At 33.0% G+C, this 21123-nt stretch overlaps 1 protein-coding gene across 2 annotated transcripts in view; it reads left to right on the top strand.

Annotated features, from left to right (window-relative positions):
* Positions 1 to 21123, top strand: part of LOC142980047 (hepatocyte nuclear factor 4-gamma-like) — a 53652-nt gene that overhangs the window by 3397 nt on the left and 29132 nt on the right. The window contains exon 1 of one of the 2 annotated variants that reach the window (XM_076125326.1): positions 20946 to 21105. The exons of the other annotated variant lie outside the window; for it this stretch is intronic. Coding sequence (XP_075981441.1) covers positions 21087 to 21105 — 19 coding nt within the window. The 5' untranslated portion in view covers positions 20946 to 21086. Of the gene's footprint in view, positions 1 to 20945; positions 21106 to 21123 lie in introns of those variants that run through there. 2 annotated transcript variants of the gene reach the window in all.

Genomic DNA, 21123 nt, shown 5'->3' with positions numbered 1-21123 from the left:
ATTCTTTAGAAAAAAAAACATTTGCGGAATAAGCTAAGTACTTATGTATAAAAATTACCTGTGTACTTGTATTTCATAATAACTAGTCTTGTGTTTAATTAGTGTTTTACAATGTTCTCTGCTCTACCTGTACGGAGGTTGCATGCCTACACCAGAATATTTTTAATATTGTGGCCACGTTAGCAGACTGCAGGTTTTTTCAGTTTCAATAAATTAAGTTTTTGATTGGACTGAGATTGTATAATTAGAGTCACAAATTATTAGAATTAAAGTTAATTTTCCACAAAATAATATAAAGAATGATGATGAAATGAACTAACACGAGTTTTACACTATTAAATTAATCACTAAAACAATGGTACAATTGAACCTTGTAATATCGTAATAACACTTATCAATTTAATGTTGTTTTTCACTGAAGATCATCAGAAAATTTTATTTATCATCATCATCAATGCGTTATCTGAAAATGGTGAATCGAATAATTGCCTTTATCACTTTGTCTCTCGGATCTTTCGATATTTTCTGAATACCAGTACTCAGTAATCATATTTAAGGATCACATACGTCAATCTACGATAATCAGAGGCTGTATTTCATAATGTTATTTGGAGACAAGTATAAGTCATGATGATCATATGAACACGCATTTTTTTACCTTTGCCTGCGTCATATTTGGCGAAGGTTGTAAGAATACTAGAACTTAGTAATTATCGCATTTATATCAGCCTACTGCCTAGCCTTTGTTCCAACTATGTTGGAGTCGGCTTCCAGTCTCACCGGATGCATATGGATACCAGTATTTTTCATGGAGCGACTGCCTATCAAACCTCCACAACCCAGTTATCTGGGTTATAACACTTATAACACGATAACTGTAAGCCCTTTGGTAAGCTTAAACTTCTGGCTGCTGTTAAAAGATTTTATTGATGATGATAACTTAAAAAAATTGTAATTATGACAGAATATTTGAAATAATAAGGCATGTGGTACGAATCTTTAAATCCTCATTCATACCTCGTAAAACACTAGATAAAGATCGTGCTGTTTGAAAACCTGCAATATAACTTTCAAGTATTTGTCTATAATTTAATCAGACCCTTGATTGACGTACAATTTTTGTCTTAAACCCAAAACCGTTAATCATGTTTGACATTACACTAGCCAAAGAACAACTGCTCTTAAAGTAAGAAAGCCGTCAGACAACATTTCACCGGAGGGTTTCGATCCGTCGCTTTAATCACTAAATACCACGCATTGACGTTAAACGAAAAACAAGTTCTCAATTTAAGTACCTGATTTATTTATACACTTTACTTACAGCTTCTGTGTGTTCATAAACCATGACACCATATTTGCTCTTACCTCGCAAATAATCTACAAGACTGCTAATGCGTACTCGTTTTTTAGACTATACCATTACCTACCATTACGATCTAACTGGTCTATGACTCATTGCGTACACAGATTATTTCATAGTTACTTTGCAAACTAAAGCTAATTTTTAAACATTTTTAATTTATCTTTATATATGGAATATCGTGTAATTCCGCGCCAGCGTACGCCTATGATTGTTTCATATAAAACTTTTCCATTAATAATTTAAGAGCGTGTTTTCAATAGTGAGCTGCCCGCATTTCTCTGCTTTGTACCGGTTGGACAACTAGCAGACTCCATTCACTTCATTTCCAGCATTTCAAGTTTGCACAGTTGTCATTCCTTTCCTGAATTCATCTTTCAACTAATCTCTTACACACTCGTAACAAAAAGACATTGTTTACCGGCACGACGCGACGCCGGCCGAGCCCCTCGCTATGTAACGTATCCCATGTAAAAATAATCTGCCTATTTTTCGGCCTAGTATACTTGTTTAGTCGTTTCTGCGTCAGTCCGACGTCATCACGACTTGATATTTCGACTGATTCATAAGCCATCTGAGTTTAAAATTTAAAATGAATCAATTTACATAATTAAGAAGATTATTTTTCATTTAACATAAGTCGTAAAACTTTGTTTACGGTGTATTATTGCAGTGCGAATGAACTCTGAATGTAATTAGTTAATTAAATCGTGTTAAGACGACAAACAAACACATGTTACGTGTTTATAAATAGTCTAATCGCCTCCTGGTCTTGTCTACTGAGTCCAGTTTGTTGTTTTACTATCTGTTTGGATACGAGCAAGGATTTTCCTTATTAGTCTTCGCACTGTAGCTTTATAAATGAATTTGGCAATTGGTTACAGATTATAGAAGCAGGGATGAATTTTAGGTCTCCATATTATTTGTTTTGTGATGATGTTTTACATACCTACAACATAGCTAGGAACTATAGTCAGAATTAGCCACGAAATGTAGGAAAAATTGTGGTTTGATAAGGGATTCATCCACCCTTTTCTCAAGTTCCTATTATTTCAGTGGTAAAATATAATAAAGGACAATATCAACTTCTAATAAACTAAATAGTCAATGCAAAAATACAATCGACAATCTAGCGATTGAGAACAAAATAACAAATGTGGTACAGTTACAGTCCCTATAATCTAAACATTGGTGTTATAAGGGCCAAAATGAGGAAGCGTCAAGATTAGGGCCCTGCTCCCTAAACGAGCCGCGGTACAAATTGCCCCTGACCTGTAATGCGATAGTAATGACACCCAAAACATCGCGAGGGGAATACGACGCAATAATGACTTCACGCCCAAACTCAACTGGCTTTAGAGGCAATTTAAAACGTAATCTGTGAATAAATAACAAGCCCAGTTATACAACTTCTGGATAAGTACTAGATAGCTTATTAGATGGAATTTTGGCAGTTGTTTTCATACATTTGCTGTCACTTTATCCAATAGGTAGGTTATCTAACACTCATAAGCTTTGAAACTAGCGCTCGATGTATTTGTTACTTTATTTTCAACGATCTATAGTTTATTTTAAGTTGGTAGCATATTGTAAGTATTATACCTATGGATTTGTAAATTTATCATTCGTTCATCTTATTTTAGTTAATGGTCAACCCAGTGTCAAAGTTGTTTAAAAAATGCCGTCCGAAAATGACACGGCTGAACGATTATAATTATTATAAATAGTTAAAAAAAATATTAAAAACCACGCCTTCGTCACTATTTCAAACAGTTCACAACGCTTTCAATTTCAACCATTGTCTTTGTTAATTCAATGAAATATAAATTATTTAAAGCTGCTATTTGTTTTAATCAAGATTATTAACACAAGTATTATTTTATCTCATTTAATTTTGAAAACCAGTTTGTTTTTCATTTTTAATTATTTATTTAAGAATATTTTCATTATTGTCATGATTTATGACCTGTAGGAATTACTTAATTATACAAAATTATTATTTTTATTTAACGAATATTGTATTTAATAATATTATTAGGCACCAAAATCTTTAAATGACGTCGTATAACATTTTTGAGATTCTTTGCGGCCCTGATAGTTAAATGTTGATACAGGGCTATTATATTAAAATTATAGGTACTCGTTACAGAAGCTTAAAGTTCAACGAACACTTTCTAAACTATCAGATATGAATTAGGATTCTATCAGCCTTTTGTTTCATGAAGATTCTCTAGAAAAAAAGAAAATAAAAATATCATATTTTGTAAGAACCATTGCAGCCTGTTTCTAGTGAAAACGTTGAGTTACCCCTGAATTTCTATTAATTGTTGTTCAGGTTTCTGAAAGTCAAACATTAAATTGAGTAGGTAAGTGTCTGTCAGATGTACTGACGACGTATAAACACTGTAAACGAGTAAATAATAAGCGAGAAAGATTAGATTACATGTAGTAGGTGCAACAAGCTCATAAGTGCTTCTCTGATAAAATAAAATGAATGTTATCTCAAACATATTTTTGGCTATTTATCGACCCTCTTAGATTCAAGTCGTCAAACGTTATCGAAGTACTTATTTTTTATACACAAGTAGTTTATTTCCATCGATTTATTACCGTCATTAATTTATTACCTTCATCTTATTTGTGTGAGTAAATAATCTGCGAAAAAAAGAGACGTATATTTTTCTGAAAAACAAACAAATGTTTGACATGTTTTTGATAAAAATCATACACATGTCAGTTTTTGAAAAACCTGTCATTTGTTTTGAAAAATGTTAACCTTTACTTTCCGTAGGACAAAATCGTCGTAAATTGCATGCACACTAACGTAGAGCATTGGTTAAATGCTTGCATTACATCAAGGAGTTTTAATGACATATTTAAGCGTCCCATACTTAAATGGGTAGGTAATTTGTAGTAAGATTATTGACTCAAAGATAAATGGACACACCCAAATAATGATATTGCGATATTGCGTCGATAAAACCTAATGAGCGTGTCAGTTATTTGTCAGATAACTTCGTCTAATTATGAGAAAATTGAGTTATTTTCATGTGCCCTCGATTATGATAAAATTACTTTGAGATGTCCAGTCTAGACGAATTAATTAACAGACATAATTACGTGTAAGAATATCTGTAGTGTGAGAGATAATATAAATAATGTATTTTCATAAACAAACCGATCAGTATCAGTACGATCAATTTGTCTATAGAAAAATGTTGAACTTAAAGCGATAAATGTTTTTGAATAAAGAAGATATTTTTTTTTGGTTTGCCTCGGGGTGAGCTTACATAGCGCATAGTTTAAAGGTTTTTTTTTTAGTAGGGGAAAGCCTTGCAAAGCGTTTAAAGACCCATATTGAAAAGTAATTAATATATTTGTCGTAATGGTGCATTTTTCACAGAATAATGATAAATGTCGTTAGAGAAAGGAAGCTTCTTTCCTGTAATGGACCAATAAAAGCGATAATTAGCATAATTACTAATTTATATAAATAAACTTATACGTATATGTGTGGTACTTATGTATATTTTTCTTATATAAATCCGGGTCGTTGCGCCCTACTATCAGTGCGTTATCAGCACACGCGGATGTTGTAATCAAGTTATACCTATATGTGTTATATATCTGCTTGTACCTGTTAATTCATATCGCCTTGTAAATACAGGCTAATCTAAGACAGGTCACCCTATTTTCTATCTAATCGACGCAATATGTCCACAGCTAATTTTAAAATTTATATATTTTTTCCGATGTAAACCTAATTGGCTTAGTTATGTTAAGCGTGCCCCAAAATGAAGACTGTCAACAATTTTATCGTTATAGCAACAAAAAACATGGCGTCATTGTCTTCGTATTCTCTTATTTTATTGCCAAGCGAAAGATGATTGCGATTTCTTAATCATGTTTAGCGCTGTCCCTAGTACCACACCCAGTTGATACACGATGTATCTATAGATTTTTGTAATGGATTACATTTAAGTGACAATTTTAATTTCAGTCCCGGTTAATGGCAATATGCTCGCCCCCTATTATATAGGACTAACAATACTAATGGCGAAACGTAGATGTACTTCTTACAACTGAGGCTCATATAAAAGCGTGATAGTATGTATGTATTTTTGTGGACTCAAGGCCTAACTCCTACGTCATTTCAGGAGGACCCTTGCCCACCAGTTAGATTTGTTTTTATTTATTTATTTGTGTAATGTTGATTTTATTTTTAGCTCCGTTTGAGAATACTCTATCGCTATGTAAGGGATAGAAAACAAAAAGAGTGAGAGTTAAAAGAAATTTATTGTTATGTAGAATTTGACTTGCCCCTTTAAAGCGACATTTTCATTGTCTCATTTCCTTTTCCACCGCCCACAATCAATGTTTATATTATGTAGAATGTGTAGCTTTTATGGCAGTTGATCGGACGTAGGTATAACATTCCGATTACTTCCAGGGTTCACGGTCGCGAGGACAATGAACGCATAATGGAAATAAGGTACCTATTTTATATTCAAATATAAAATTCTTATATTTTGATGTCTAGTAAATAGGAAACTGTACGATGATTCTTATTAAGGATTTTTTTTTTGTAAAAGTTGTCTAAAAATTTACAATTAAGCGTTTCCATGACCCATTTTTTGTTTTAATTGACCTGAAAATTTGCAATTGATACAAGCAATTAGTTATGTAACTACTAACTACCAAAATCCTCGTTTCAGCTTAAAATTATGATGATTTATTCAACTAGAGTTCATGGCTTCTTAGCTTTAGACAACTACGTAAATTAATTATAATAATATATTTTATTTACTGTCCCACCGCTGGGCCAGATTCTCCTCCATTATGCGGGAGGCGTTAGGCCATGATACTTTGCTTGTAGACTTTGCATGCCCTTAAGAAATACATACAACATTTTTTCAGACATGAAAGGATTCATCAAGACTCTTTGGATCTCTGTTGGAGCAAGCGATAATTATTTCTAAGACTTATTACTTCGAAAAGTCATTGGTGTCGTACCTAAATACATAAATATCCATTTTATATTAAATGCATAATATTTTAAAATGAATAGCATCTGATACAGGTTGGCATCTATAATTGTATGCTTTTACCCACCTATTAAGATTTACAAGGCAATATTTATTGTAGCAACTGGTCTTGCCTACACTAATAATTACTTATTGCTAGAACACTGTGCAGAGGAAATAATATTGATTGGTTCCAATATCATTATTTTATAAGTGTAGTGCAGCGACGTTTCTTTGCCAACTAGAATGCATCATGGAACAAATATTTCTGAGATAAATTGGTCTGAAACCGTCTGGAGTTTGGCGGAGTTTTCGTAGTACAACCGCCCTATTAAGGAATAATAAAGATATAAACTTGTCAATTTAAATGATAGAAAATATTAAAATCGTGATTGATCACAATGTTTTTAAATAACCTATGTAGGTACTGCAAGAAAAACTGCAAACTGCACTAACGAAGCTTAAATAGTGCATGTCATTGTGACCTTAAAAAAAGAACTTTCTCCGTATCTTTATATTCATAAATAACAGTAGCACATTTCAAATTGCTTATTAAATCGCGAGGAGAATCGGTTTAAATCTAAACAACTGAACGAATAAATGAATAATTTATAGACAGAACAATAAGGGTTGTGACCTCGCTAAGTGAAAATGCTAAACAGTGTCGATTTATACATGTATTATATTAACATGTATGTCGGTACGGTCACTAACATTTATTTTATATCTTAAATCCTGTACGATGGCCTAAAGTAACCCTTATTTTAATAACATCGAAACAAAGTAAGTAGTAAATCCTCTTTTAAATGGTGTCTTTATCATCAAAGACAACACATTGGTTGATAGAGTTTGTTAAAAATCATAGAGCAGCAAAAAACGTTAAGCATGGAGCAGGTAGATACAACCAACCAATAACCGGCACCATAATAAATGTACAAAACATAAAACTTATAAACAAAAAAAAATAAATACAAGATATGAATTTGATTCTGTATATTTTCTTAAATATAATTGCATTCAAAATTACGTCAAGATTAAACTTACAAAAACGAGAATTTCTTATCTTTTTTTATTGTTATTTTGATCACATAATGTTCATGCAATGAAAAGTTACAAACCAATTTAAAGTAAGTTGTTTACTGCCAACAATAAGCATGTAAACTGACGTAGGAACTTTATTATTCCGATTAAAACATCATAATAAGTTATACCAGAATATATAATTTTAACAGAATATAAAAGTTTTAAGCGAGAAAACAGTTTTTCTGGATTTTCTCGTAACTAGTTGATTCTCTATTTGAATAAGCCCTAATTTTCAAAAATAAATTTTGGCTAGCTCTCTTTACATTTTCCGTCAAAATTATTCTTCGAGTAAAAGTTATCAGACAGTCGAAGTATCAGAAAAATCCGCCACTTGGCATTATAACTTTTTCGTGCTTGCCCATTATCTAATTTAAAATAATAGACACGATTATGCATTATTCCAATACCGTTTACAATTTGAATTCTAATTTTCAAACCTTGAAAAGTCAGAAGAGGTCACTCTTGGAAATTAAGTGAAAAAAAACTTGAAGTAATTAATTGTAAACACCAGACAACACGGAAGGGACCAGTAATGAGTGAATATTGAGTTTTAATAAAGGTGTAGATAAAAACTGTGCATTGAACATATAAAAAATAAGTAACACTTTAATAACTTCCTTTTGCTAACTCTGTAGTTCAAAAGATTATGATTTAGCATTTAAGAACATAGTTTATAAGCGTATAAGAACAACAACAATATTCTGAATGTAAAGAAAATTTTTATAACCAGTTTTATTTATACGTGTTTTTGAAACTTACTTAATTAATAGCACCTGTTAAGTCAAAAACTTAAAATCCTTATAAAAATTATACTCCGGTATCTATTTTTTTTATCCAATATTTCATAAACACGAACAGATTTTTTTTAATCATGGTGATACGAAATAGACGCCAGCAAGCCAGCTGACTGTGATGGCTATAAAATGAACAGTTTTCATTGATAGAGCCACAGATTATGTCAGACTCTCGGCATTGATGCGCGCTCAATGTCTATTCCACACCTAGGCTGTTATTTTCCATTACGGATTAACTATAGGCTGTATGATACAATGCATTTGCTTTGTTGAGCTACAAAATTGACAAATAATTATGACTTGAATTAAATTCTATTGGACGTTGTCATTGGGTATATTTATGAAATGAAATACAGCTCTACTAAAACTTAATTTATTTAATATTCAGCCGCTTTGCGCTGAAAAGACAATACTGCAGCGTTTCATTTCTTCCTATCCAATAAAAAACTGAATGCGTGTTTTTAATTTTATGCATCACCGTTCCGCTAAAACCGCAATTTTGTACTGTAGAAATATATTAAGCTTCAGACTGCGCATACATAACCACCTATGTAATATATTATGTACATTTCTCATCAAGGTCAGGGCAATGACTTATTTTTGGACATGGATGTTAACGAATTATGACTGACCATTGCTGTATCATTTTGATCTCGCATCTATCAAATATTCATTTATTCGTGCTGTTTTTATAAACACTTTTTTAACTCACGGACTTTTAAAAATTTTGAGAAACTTCCTACCTTCTCGTTTTGGAGTTAATATTTTTTTAAAACAGTCAATTTGAAACTTGTTCTCTGCAAAAGAAATCTACAAATATTCAAAAAATTTTAAGAATGATATTATAGTACCTAATACTTGAATGAAGAGTCTAGAAAATATATAACATAATTATGTAGAGTAGAAATGTTGACATACAGAGAGAAAGATTAGAAGCCATGCTATTATGTATTAACATTGAATGTACATTAGTGTGATCGGAAAAAGCCATATTGCATCAATAATGAGCGAGTTCAAAGCGGCAAAGGCACGCGGGTTTGTTGCCAGTGGCTTCCTAACCTATGCCAACGAGTAGCCACCATTCCCGCTGGCTTGGCGATCTGACGCGGCCACGCGCGGTGCACGCTGACACCACACCTTATACATATCGCATAATGTATTGTAAATTATAACTATTTTATTGCTATTATGGCTTTTTATGTCATTACTTTTATCATAGAGCAAGCTCATAACATAGTGTTTTGTAGAGAGCAACACTAAGCAAAGTAATTTCGTATCTACAAAACTGTTTTATTCTAAACCAACAAATAAAATATGTCCTAACAAAATATTTTTATTTGAAGACTCGACTCGCTGTGGTAATTTTAATACAAAATGTGATGATTAACATTTAAAACTGAACGTTTACTTTACGTTTAATTCTTGATAGCAAAATTGTTAGAAAATCTCTACATTGACCAAATATGTTCGCAGGCTAATTGTGATGAAATTGTCGCCAAATAGCACCTTCAATAGAACTAATTACAATCATTAAACATCTACAGCTAATCGCTAATCGTTGCTAATGAGTACCTATCTCCGATCTCATAAGTTTGCCAGCGTTTCAATTTGTCATTAACTGTCAATCTCTTACAACTTGCATCCAATAGCTAGATTCTATAGTTCTATACCACTATCGACTACCGACAACCGGCTAGTCATCGAGAAATTTTGTATGAAAATCTGATCAGCGCTTCTAACGGGCGTCGTAGGAACTATTTTAGACTTGTAGAGAATCACGCTACAAATAACTTTAAGTTGATTGAAACTATAGCAATATTTGTTTGAAAGCGTCATTGTGATATAATTTTCGTGCGTACAAGTGTATTTCATCTTCGTCTATTCTTCGCTATGCGTCCGAACGTCTCAACCTGCATCACACTATTTATATAACGCTGTATATATTTAACGTTGTGTGCATTTCCGGAATGCTTTAAATAAATACTCGGTGTGTTTTGTTTGTAATATTGTTGTTGTCTCGAGTCAACCCACGCCAAGACTACCGCGATTGTATTTTACAAAGATCTTGTCGTTGTACACAAATTTGCGCATTTAGCTCATTTTACTTTAGAACAATCTTAAAATAAAGAACATAATTAGTTTTCAAATAAAAAAATATTATTTATAACGAATAAATAAAGGTATGTATACGTGAGGGAAGTTAGAAACGTCTGGCCGGTGTGTGGCAGAGACTTATTACATTATTTGCTTTATAAAAAGTTGTGACTCTATAAAAAGAGTACCTAGAGCCTTATCCTTTGCTATATAACTACCTTATCGTTCTAAAGGCTCTTCATTATTTAGTGAGGAACCTTACCTACCACTTCAAATTTTAAATAATTACACTACATGATTTTTAAGGTGAATAAATGAGTTTATTATCCACTCGACGCCTTCGTCTTTATGTTATTTCTCACGACCTATCCCAAGGCCTAGCTCCACTTTGCTCAATCGGCTACATCCTCAGTAGTTATTTGAGTAAATACATTACCCGTACATAACTATGCATGTCGCCTTATTATCTTGAAGGCCATGGAGGCCGAACAAGAAGGTTGCTAAAACCGCAGTTTTTTGCAAGTCGCTGTACTTATCACATTTTTTACAAGCTTATTTTGTGGTAGGTAGGTACCTAATTTGCGATGCATTTTACAAAAGCCGAAATAAATTAGGAATCGGTTTCCGAGTGTGATTTGGACGGATGTTGTGGTCTTCTAACTTTTCCGCATTTCGTGTACTAAAATGATATCAGCGTTATTGTAAATTAAAATTTGATGACTTTGTTTATTTGAGAATTGATTCGTTAGATTCTGAAAATACCGCTATAAACCAACTGTACCTCTTCATTGGATATAGAGTAGATCATGGGAAGACTATATGTATGATACTATGTATTGTATGTACCTATTTGATATAGATTTAAATATGGATAACTTATCCATACGTAGAATTAAAAAAAACAGCTGGACGCAGTTTCATCCATCCATCTATCTATCTTAGACATATCGTCAAACATTCATGTCAGGAAATCTATCCTACCTCAACTCCCTATGCATATTGGGGCATTGCCAAAAATATTGTTAAGAACTTCATATCATACCGTTCGGAAATAGTGCAAATTGAGATATAGTAGATACATATTATTATACTGCAACTAGGTACAACACCTATACATCAAATTTTATTGACCAGAAACCAAACCTTGAGGTGCCAAAACTACTGTTTACATAACATACAGCTGTAAATTATATGTTCTTAAACATGATGTTTTAACATTTTGACGAAAAACCACTTATGCCCGGTTTCTGAGGCACATTTAGCGGTAGTTTATTTATTTCTTTTATACGACTTTAAACTTAACGTGTAGGTAGTTAGAAGATTAGAAGTCTTCTGCTGATAACTTTACTGTAAACACTACATATTGTTATACCATGGGATATATTTTTAATGTGCTTCTTTGTGTATTGAGACATTGCCCTAGCTGACGGCGTCTCCTCTCACGACAACACCCGGATTAACAACTTAGCCCAGAAACTATCACTGCGACATTTACGCCCCTCAAACCCACCATCGAACCCAAACTCTTTTATCTGCCAATAATACGATCGCGGTTGTCCCTCCCGCATAGGCCTTTTTAAGCCACGATCGAAGATCTTCCTTTGCTACAAATATTTTTCTGTCTGACACAGGCCAATGATATATTATTATGATGATGTGCATTGAGAAAACCAAAGTACCTACCTACCAAACTTTTAATTTCGGTTTGAAGCATTCCATTTCAGAAACATCATAAAGAGGCGCAGTTAGTCAGTCCTTTATTTATCTATTACTAATGTTATATTATTTCCGTTTATTTAAAACGGCTTTTTACCTTCAAGGTCTACGAGATAACAAACTTAAACCGAAACAGATAATCAAGGATGTTGTTTTATCATCGATTTACAGCCACACCGACTTTTTATACTACGCCCGTAGTGATAGTGTGATAACAATAATCCATCATGTTTTTTAAATATCATACTACTATACAATTTTTGGGCGATTAGACGATTTCATATTATTATTGTTCTTTATCTTTAATTTTGCGGAAGGATTGACCTGATCGCTATTCCTGTAATCAGGTCAAGATGGCCTTATAAATCCAGGGTGTGTTTTTTGCTTTAATAAAATTCTTAAACCTCAGGAGATGGGATCGCATTTACCAGCCTGATTTTGACAATTAATCTTTCCGTTAACAAACTAAGTGCCTATTTCATGACTTACGGATGAGAGTCAAATTACCCCTCCGATAGGTAATGCAGAAAGAAATAAATGTCTTTTTATACAGTTTATGAAAAGAACTGTTAAAATTCCGCCATAAAACCGGAGCTAAATATGTTTGAAAATCCACAAATAAGGTCTCAGGAGGATCAGTTTTTCAGATCGATAATAATGCCAATATCTTTTCTGAAGATGACAATAATATATTGCGACATCGCGATGAATCTTGTCTTTTGACAACAACAAAGTCATTTTCTGATAGAGAAAAATTGAAAATCATTATCATGTAGTAAGTATCTATATCTTTGAAATCTTCGTTTTAAATCGACTGATATTCTAGAGATCGTTTACAACTAGATATATTCGAAAGATATGTAGCGCAATTCTCGATTATCGACTATCAACAACGAGATATCGAGAAATTTTGTACGAAAATCTGATTAGCGCCTCTAACGTGCCGTAGCAACTATTTTTGCGGTACATTTTAAATGTCAAACTCTCGATACTCGATAGTACCGACTGTAGAGAATCGCGCAACTAGGTATACTTAGAAGAAAGTGTTATTTTATTCTATAATTATTAATTAGATAGGTACTTGGCCAGGGCAGTGTTATCACTTGCATATAATTGACTCAATGCCCTCCTTCAGTAGTGATAAGAAGAAAGCTATTCAGGATGTGTCGCTCCGAGATAAAACAAAGGTACTTAATTAGATAATACACTAATTAGTTTAAAGACTAGACAGAAATTCTATGCAAAACATTGATTTTATGAAGGACGTCTGGTGTGACTCTACTTGTCTATACTAATCTATACTCCAAGTTTAACTTTTTTATGATATATTTTTTTGTTTATAAATAAGCAAGCTTATTAGTTTTGTGTAATAAGTGTTTATTAAGATGTTTTGGTCGTATTTGTAACATAGCTCTTTTTATTTCTAAATTATTTTAAAAATTACGAATTAACTACTATATAATTGTGTGTATATGTAAAATTGCTTTAAAAAAGTGAGAAAATACGAACTATAGTTTCGTGTCGATAGAGACGCTAATAAAATCCAAATTCACAATTTTAATACAAACAGGTTTTTATTCATTTTTGAAGTAAATATTCGAAAAACACAAGATAATAGGGTCTTGACAAAGAAAAAAAAAACGTCGACAATTATCTATACTTACTAATATAATAAAGCTGAAGAGTTTGTTTGTTTGTTTGTTTGAACGCGCTAATCTCAGGAACTACTGGTCCGATTTGAAAAATTATTTCAGTGTTAGATAGCCCATTTATCGAGGAAGGCTATAGGCTATATAACATCACGCTACGGTCATTAGGAGCGGAGTAGCAACGAAAAATGTTTCAAAAACGGGGAAAATTTTGACCCATTCTCTTAGGTGACGCAAGCGAAGTTGCGCGGGTCAGCTAGTTAATCATATTTTCATTCAGTATTAAAACATACAATGTTAGGTTAGGTATGAATGATTAAGGCTTGCGTTGCCACCGGCGCGGCGGCGCGGCGTAGTAATAAAGTAATTTATGACAGTAATATGATAGGCAGTATAATCACGTGTCATACAGCTGACTACACGTTTCACGGCAATTACATACCTCAACATTTTCCTTATAAGTTCCTTTAAAGATTAAGTTGTTTTTATCTTTATTTGATAAAAGACAGTTGACTGACAACCCCTTAGTAAATAGATCTAATTGAACCTGGGAAAAACGTCTAAATCAAATAGAAAATGTACAAGTCTTGACACACATAGAAAATGTTCTGTAATCTGCTAAATTAGGTTTTACTTTTAAAGTTGTTGATAATTGTATTAAAGAATACCATGTTACCTACTTGGTTTAAAGATTCTTAAAGCTGATAAAAATGTTAAAACGTGCTCTTTATTTAACTGCACTTCTCCAAAACTAAATAAAATAAATAAATAAGAATAAATATTATTAATATTATTGGACAACTCACACACGGTCATTTGATTCCAAACTAAGCAGAGCTTGTACTATGAAACTAAACAATGAACATTTCTAAAAGTTGTATAATATTTAAAAACAATGGACAGCTTTCATTTCTCTTAAAATTTGTTTTTTCTCGCCTTTTAATTAATAACAATCAGTATCATTAATTTTGTGTGATCAAAAAGATTAATATCTTTTCAAATTAGAAGTACGATAAACCAAACCTCAAGATTAATCAAATTAAATAATTTATTTATACATGTATGGATTAAGTAATATAATCGCGAAGGTTTTAAACAAAAAGTTACGTTTATAAATCCACGGTGCGTCTGTAACGACGCAAACTGGTTTCAACCTTGACAATCGTAAATGGTAGTGAAAAACACAGTAATTTCGTTAAGTAGATAAATAAGTACTGCTATTTTTACCCACGGAGGCTAGATTACGAATGATGTTGACAGATAACATCCCAATTTATTATGCTAGGTAGCCGGTTTAAGGCACTTTAAAGTGGGGTTTTTTTTACAGAATAAGCAGTGTTTTACCAGACATTCTAGATTTGCTACAAGTCAAATCATTGCTTTTCGTTACTAAATTACTTCTAAGGCGTTCAAAATATCAGCTTTTACTTCTACAATTATCTATCTTAAAGCGACTAAAAAAAACTTATCAAACTCGGTACTAAAGGCCGATGTGATCAGCATTTCTACCAATGTTTGATAGATTTAGATCTATCATTGTTAATCTGAATTTCAATCACTCGATAAGAATGCAAATCGATTGTATGGAAAATGTTTAATTCCGCATCTCTATGTCAACATCTCCGCATCTCTTTGTCTATGTTCCTAAATTCTTAAACTTTACGGTCCAAAGAGAAAAATGATTGATATTCTACGATCATTTCCAAGTTTGGAAATATCTTTGAACCCTTGACTCTTTAAACTCTTTTGGTTTAAAAAGTATTTGCTGACACTTTTCTCCAGTATTATTAATATTAACTTTGCAATAAACCTATTAATAAAATTTGTATCTCCTTAATTCATGATTCGCTCCACGTGCTGCTATAAAGCCTGCACCACTGCGCGAGTCATATAATTTACTGCAAGTAATTAAGTAACCTACCTAATTAAAACGAGCCGTTTGCCTTGACATTACACATAGATTGGTTGCATTCATAGTTGAAGCCAGAGCTAGTTTTCTACAGTTCTCAATTAAACAGTCATGGTAGACCACTAGACCTAACATTAGCAAAAAAGTAAAAGAGGTAATAGACTTAAAAGTTTAATGTTAATACTATGTAACTAAAACATTGTTCATATCCCCTTGAGTATGAATATCGCAACACGAAATAAAATTAAAAATATCCAACAAATTTTGCTGTAAGTTAATATTTATGAAACTAAATCTTAGGTTGCAATTGTTAAATTAGAGTTTAACCATAATCAAATACAAAATATTTTATGATAATGATTACCTATCACAAACTATAATATTTGACATCTCTGGAAATCTACTATTCATTAAAGCTACGTATGTGTTTCCCGGGACATCAAATATTTTTAGATGAATGTGTTAAAACAGTCCCAGTCAAAACTGTCTCGTATTTTAGGAGTATGTTGCAAAACAAAACTAACAACTCACCGGAGTCAACATGTCTACGTTAATTATACTGTCTATTACAAGATAAAAGTTTGTTTACGATGAAAATTTTATATTAGGTCTTTCTGAATATCTAGATCTTATTTCAAATTAAAAAGTTGTCGTATTACAGTTTTCTTTAAGATATTTCGATGCGTGATCCGGTTCCCCTGGTGGTCCCAAAATAGCCCTTTGTCAGGTCTCAGAATCTATGAGACAACCAGCTCATAGCCTTCTCCAAGATTATTAGACATTGTCTTCAAATTCAGTTACATCCTTTGGCAAAATAATCCAAGCTAATGTAATCTACATTTACTTATACCTGCCTACTATGAACCTTTCCTTGTAGAAATACATTGGTAGAGGCGCCAGTTGTACGAACATGCTGATCGAAATGATCGCACACGAAACAAGTATGAGTTTACACTTTACATTTTCATTATACTTTTCTTCATATGTTTATAATAATATAAAGGGTATAGACATCCTTAAGGTCAAACTATGAAGGTTAGTTGTCAATTATTTGTGTCTTAATAGAAATATCAGTAAATATTGATGGTCAGCCGACATGTTAATGTAGCGCTGTTTACTTTATAATTCGTATAATAGTGTACAATGATCTTCACACTTTGACGTTTTGTATTTGCCATTGACAATGTATTTGTATTTGCTTAGGTGTTTAGAACAATATCCATTTAACGATATATCTATACAGAATCAGATACACATACATATCCGTTGAGTTTTTTAAGTACATAGTAAACGGCCTCTACTGCAAGGTATCTGCTGAAAAATATGTAGTTTGGGCGATAAGACCTTGAGGGTCTTAGGCCTAAGTTAAAATTTGCCTGCAATATCTAGTGGGTCCAGGACTAGGTGATTCGAAAAGAACTCACAAAATCTGTTGTTATTACGAAAGTTTCACATAATTTTTGTAGTCTCTGTTTTGATAAAACCAATTACGCAAGTCCCTTTTGATCCTTGGAGCCGTCCATGCTTGTCCATATAATTATTAAATGTATCTGCAAGAGTAATTTTAGAAATGTGTTGGGTTATTGGCATGGCATTACAGTTGGTCATCTTGGACTACTACTCTCGTTTGCAGTAAGTGCACTGCCTGAAAATGACTAAACTAACTGTAACGCAACAATGCAACAATAGTAGACCTTCTGAAGGTATGAATGGATCGCGTCACTGACAACACTGGCATAGTTCTGTCAACCGAACCATGTCATTGAACGACCGCGCGCACTTGCCAATTTGACTGCTAGCAACACTGCCAAAGTGTGTGACGTAGCCGTGTAAATCATGATTCATTATTATTAGATCGTTGCATAATTGCCACATGATGCACTACGATACTGTTTATTTATAAATGTGTAGAAAATAACCTTTTTGGGATTTGGCTTCCTCTTCCCTGTTCCATCAGACATCTAAATATTGCTGCTAAACGTTGACAGTTAGGTACATACATTTACCAAAGACTATTACAGCGATCAACTGCAGATGCACTGCGTGATGCTCTAAGGAGACAACCTATTACCTACATGAATATAAACCGTTGATTAAATTTTCTCAACCGAATACAAACAAATGATGGTAAAGACAAATCAATGTAGCAGCAAAAAAAGATGCACGAAGATTGCACAATACGCCTTTTATTTTCTTTCCGGAGAGCAGAACCAACGATTGACAGATCCTTTCGCAGAAACTGCTAAATATAACAATAATTGCACTTGTGCATGACTACTGCAAGTCTGCAACCTTGGCTCGAAAGGTGGCTAACCGATATCTCATCCCGATATCAGTAAATATAAACTTATAACTAGTTACAGTACTTACTGTAAATTCCCCACAGCAGTCTATTATAAACTTTCCTATCTCGAACAAGATAATAAAGTTTAGATACTTAGGTACATTAAGATAATAACATCATACCTAGATCTAATCATAATTATGTTACTATCGAATGAAGTATGTGGAGCACATAAAGCGCATTCTAATTTATTCGCAGCGCATGGATTAGTAGAGACCGTAATTAAAATCCCTACAAACGTCTTTTTTTAATATAATAATTTTAAATAGATAATAAACTTTGAATAAAATAAATAAAGCCACGGAATTTGTAATATGTGTACCTACCTACCTACTACTAAAGAAACACGTAGATAAAGCATTTATCTTTTCAGGCATATTTCCGTGTAAGGCGACAAATTGGCGACTAACGACCATAAATTAGTGCCATGTATGTAATAAGAAAGTTATTGTAATAAAATCACGTGCTAATAAAATTAATTGGCATCAAATGTACGGTTCATTAAACTGCCAAATTACTTCGTGAAAAAGACGCGGCTTGCCAAGAGATTTTGGACAGTTTTATATGTCAGAAAGTAAAGAAAGATGCTTACAAGGAGGTTAAGGTCGGCTGCTTCGGAAGTGAAGGAAATAATCGAATATCGCTTCATAAATCGACGAAAGGACCGTTAACGCCTGAAGGTGTTTCTGTTTTTAACTGTTCTTTGGCACTGGTTATGGTACTGTACGAGTATTTTGACTGTTTTAAACACAAGAGATGCGATGTTTAAGTTTTTACTAAAAGGACTTGGCTAGGATGCTAAGCTGAGACATTTTATGTGATACTTTCTCTCCTTTATTAATACACAGATCTTAGTTACTAACAGTATTTCGTCTTATTTCTGATACTTCAGTTTAACATTATCAGATCATATTAATTTCAACTTCTGCCACTTCCTCAAAACAATGCCGAGATAACACTCGGTATAAAAACATGTTTATACTCTAAAATGTATTTATTGATGATACAAACAAACAATTTTTAGATCTCAATGCCGCCGCCGCACCGGTAGATTTATAGTGCGTAACTGGATGCACGCAAATACCATCGGAATGTCACGCAGGCGGAAGAATTGTCGTCGCCTTTTATGATATCCGAAGGTTTCTGAAAACTTCCTTACTTCGGGAAAAGATACGAATATAGTGTGGTTCAAAAACTCTCTTTATTACAATGAAACTGATTAATATACTTACAATTATTTGTTCCTTAGACGCATAGTTTAAAGTTGGAAGATTTAAATTATCCTCTTGTAAGTATCTACTTATAATCATGTTCCGAGATACGGGGGCCCAATATAAACATAAACACAAATAACTCTACAGGGCATAGCTGGCCGTTTATGTAAGTACTTACACGCGTTTATTTCACTACATATGTATAAAATAAAGACTTTCGCCACGTCTGACAATCTGTCTATTCGCGATGATCTCACAAACTCCAGAACGTCTTTTCGGGTGATTTCACCAATAGATAGAGTGATTCTCTAGTTTTAGAGTATAATTTATTGAGGTTAACCTGGTGTAATCTGGCGAAGCTGGAGCAGGCCGTTAGTATGAAAATAATCACAAGACAAGGAAACCAAAATCATCTCGATTGAAACTAGGTACATTTAAAAATGTATTTATCGACGAAAAAAGCATGAAACATGTGACCCAATCTAATAAATTCATCGTCTAGTACCACGTACTTGACACACATTCTTAAATCTATAAAAGTTTGTTTTTCTACGATGTTTGTTATTTCAATTTTAATAATACTTGCCGTTATATAATCATCGATGGAAACTACGTAAATAGAATATCTATTTCAGAATCAAAGTCGGCCGACTGCGATATTTGTGAGTTTGTTTTGAATCATAATAATAAATAAACAATCATGCAGGTTATGAATTATGATATGAATATAATATTTTTTTAGACATTGCACATAAAAATCGCAGCTAATGATTGGTTTGGAGTATTGTTAAAAGTACTACTCGTTCTCGGTGCCGCTGTTGGGACCTTTTACATAGTAATCTATATCTTTAATAATATCTGAAATGAAGGTCTAAGATATTAGTTAACCATGTAGGTACCTACCTAATTTTTGTGCATATTGTAACCTTAAAACACTTACAAATAAGTTTGATACTGCTAAAAGAGGAATAGCCGTAAATGAACTGCGAATCCGTATACCTACAACAAGATGAAAGAAAGTAGGTAGGTAGTTACTTATTAAATATTAATATTACTTACAAGTTGGAATAGACCCGACTGCACCGACCGTGCATCGGCGCTATGGTATTTGGCAAGATCTTCACTATCCAATAGCAACACATACGCTTTTAACTTGCGGTACTTACCTATGTAATAAGAATGGTACTGCCTTGGCCTTAAACCATGTCAAAGGTGGTCGCGGTTAACATTTACGCTTCCACTCATCTCCGTCAGCTGCCAGCTCTGAGGTGGCCCTATTTCATGCATGTCATCCTTCAATCTATCCATTTTTTTCGGTCTTTCTCTTTTCACATGTCCGCTCCCAGACCTTAATTATACATAGGTATTATCATTAGGTATGAGACATTAATGTCCTAGTGTAGCAGATTGGAGACAGGTCCAATAGCAGAGGCTTAAAAACATTTTCACCCAGCAGCCAGTTCTTCTGTAGCAAAACAGTTAGAAATTTGTATCATATATTTTGTCAAAATATTGTATTAAGTTAAGTCCTGGTATTTTTTTACCTTTGTTATTTCTCTGTAAGTCTTACCTAACTCACAAAAAACTAAATTATTAAATTAACAGCAAGTCATTATGTACTGCAGCGATATAAAATTAAGCGCGACAGCACCTCCATCTATCGAAAATAATAAACTTTTTATTTGGCTTTGTTTACACAGATGTCGCTACATTAACTGTTTATTGTCATTCATTCATTCTTCCGGTAAAATCATGTGTTCTGTCAATTAAACTTGACATCTGTCAAATTGTAATAATTTTGTAAGAATCCAATTTATTGTGGAAATGTTTTAAAGTGAAATATTAATAAATTACGAAACTGGTCGGGCTATTTCATTACACAAACACGTTAACAAAATTATGGGACTCTGCGACGAAGGTAAGAAACCTCTTATCA

Source organism: Anticarsia gemmatalis, chromosome 17, assembly GCF_050436995.1.
Source record: "Anticarsia gemmatalis isolate Benzon Research Colony breed Stoneville strain chromosome 17, ilAntGemm2 primary, whole genome shotgun sequence".
NCBI classification, from domain to species: domain Eukaryota; kingdom Metazoa; phylum Arthropoda; class Insecta; order Lepidoptera; family Erebidae; genus Anticarsia; species Anticarsia gemmatalis.
Note: the sequence above shows the minus strand (reverse complement) of the source record. Positions and strands in the feature narration are given on the sequence as shown.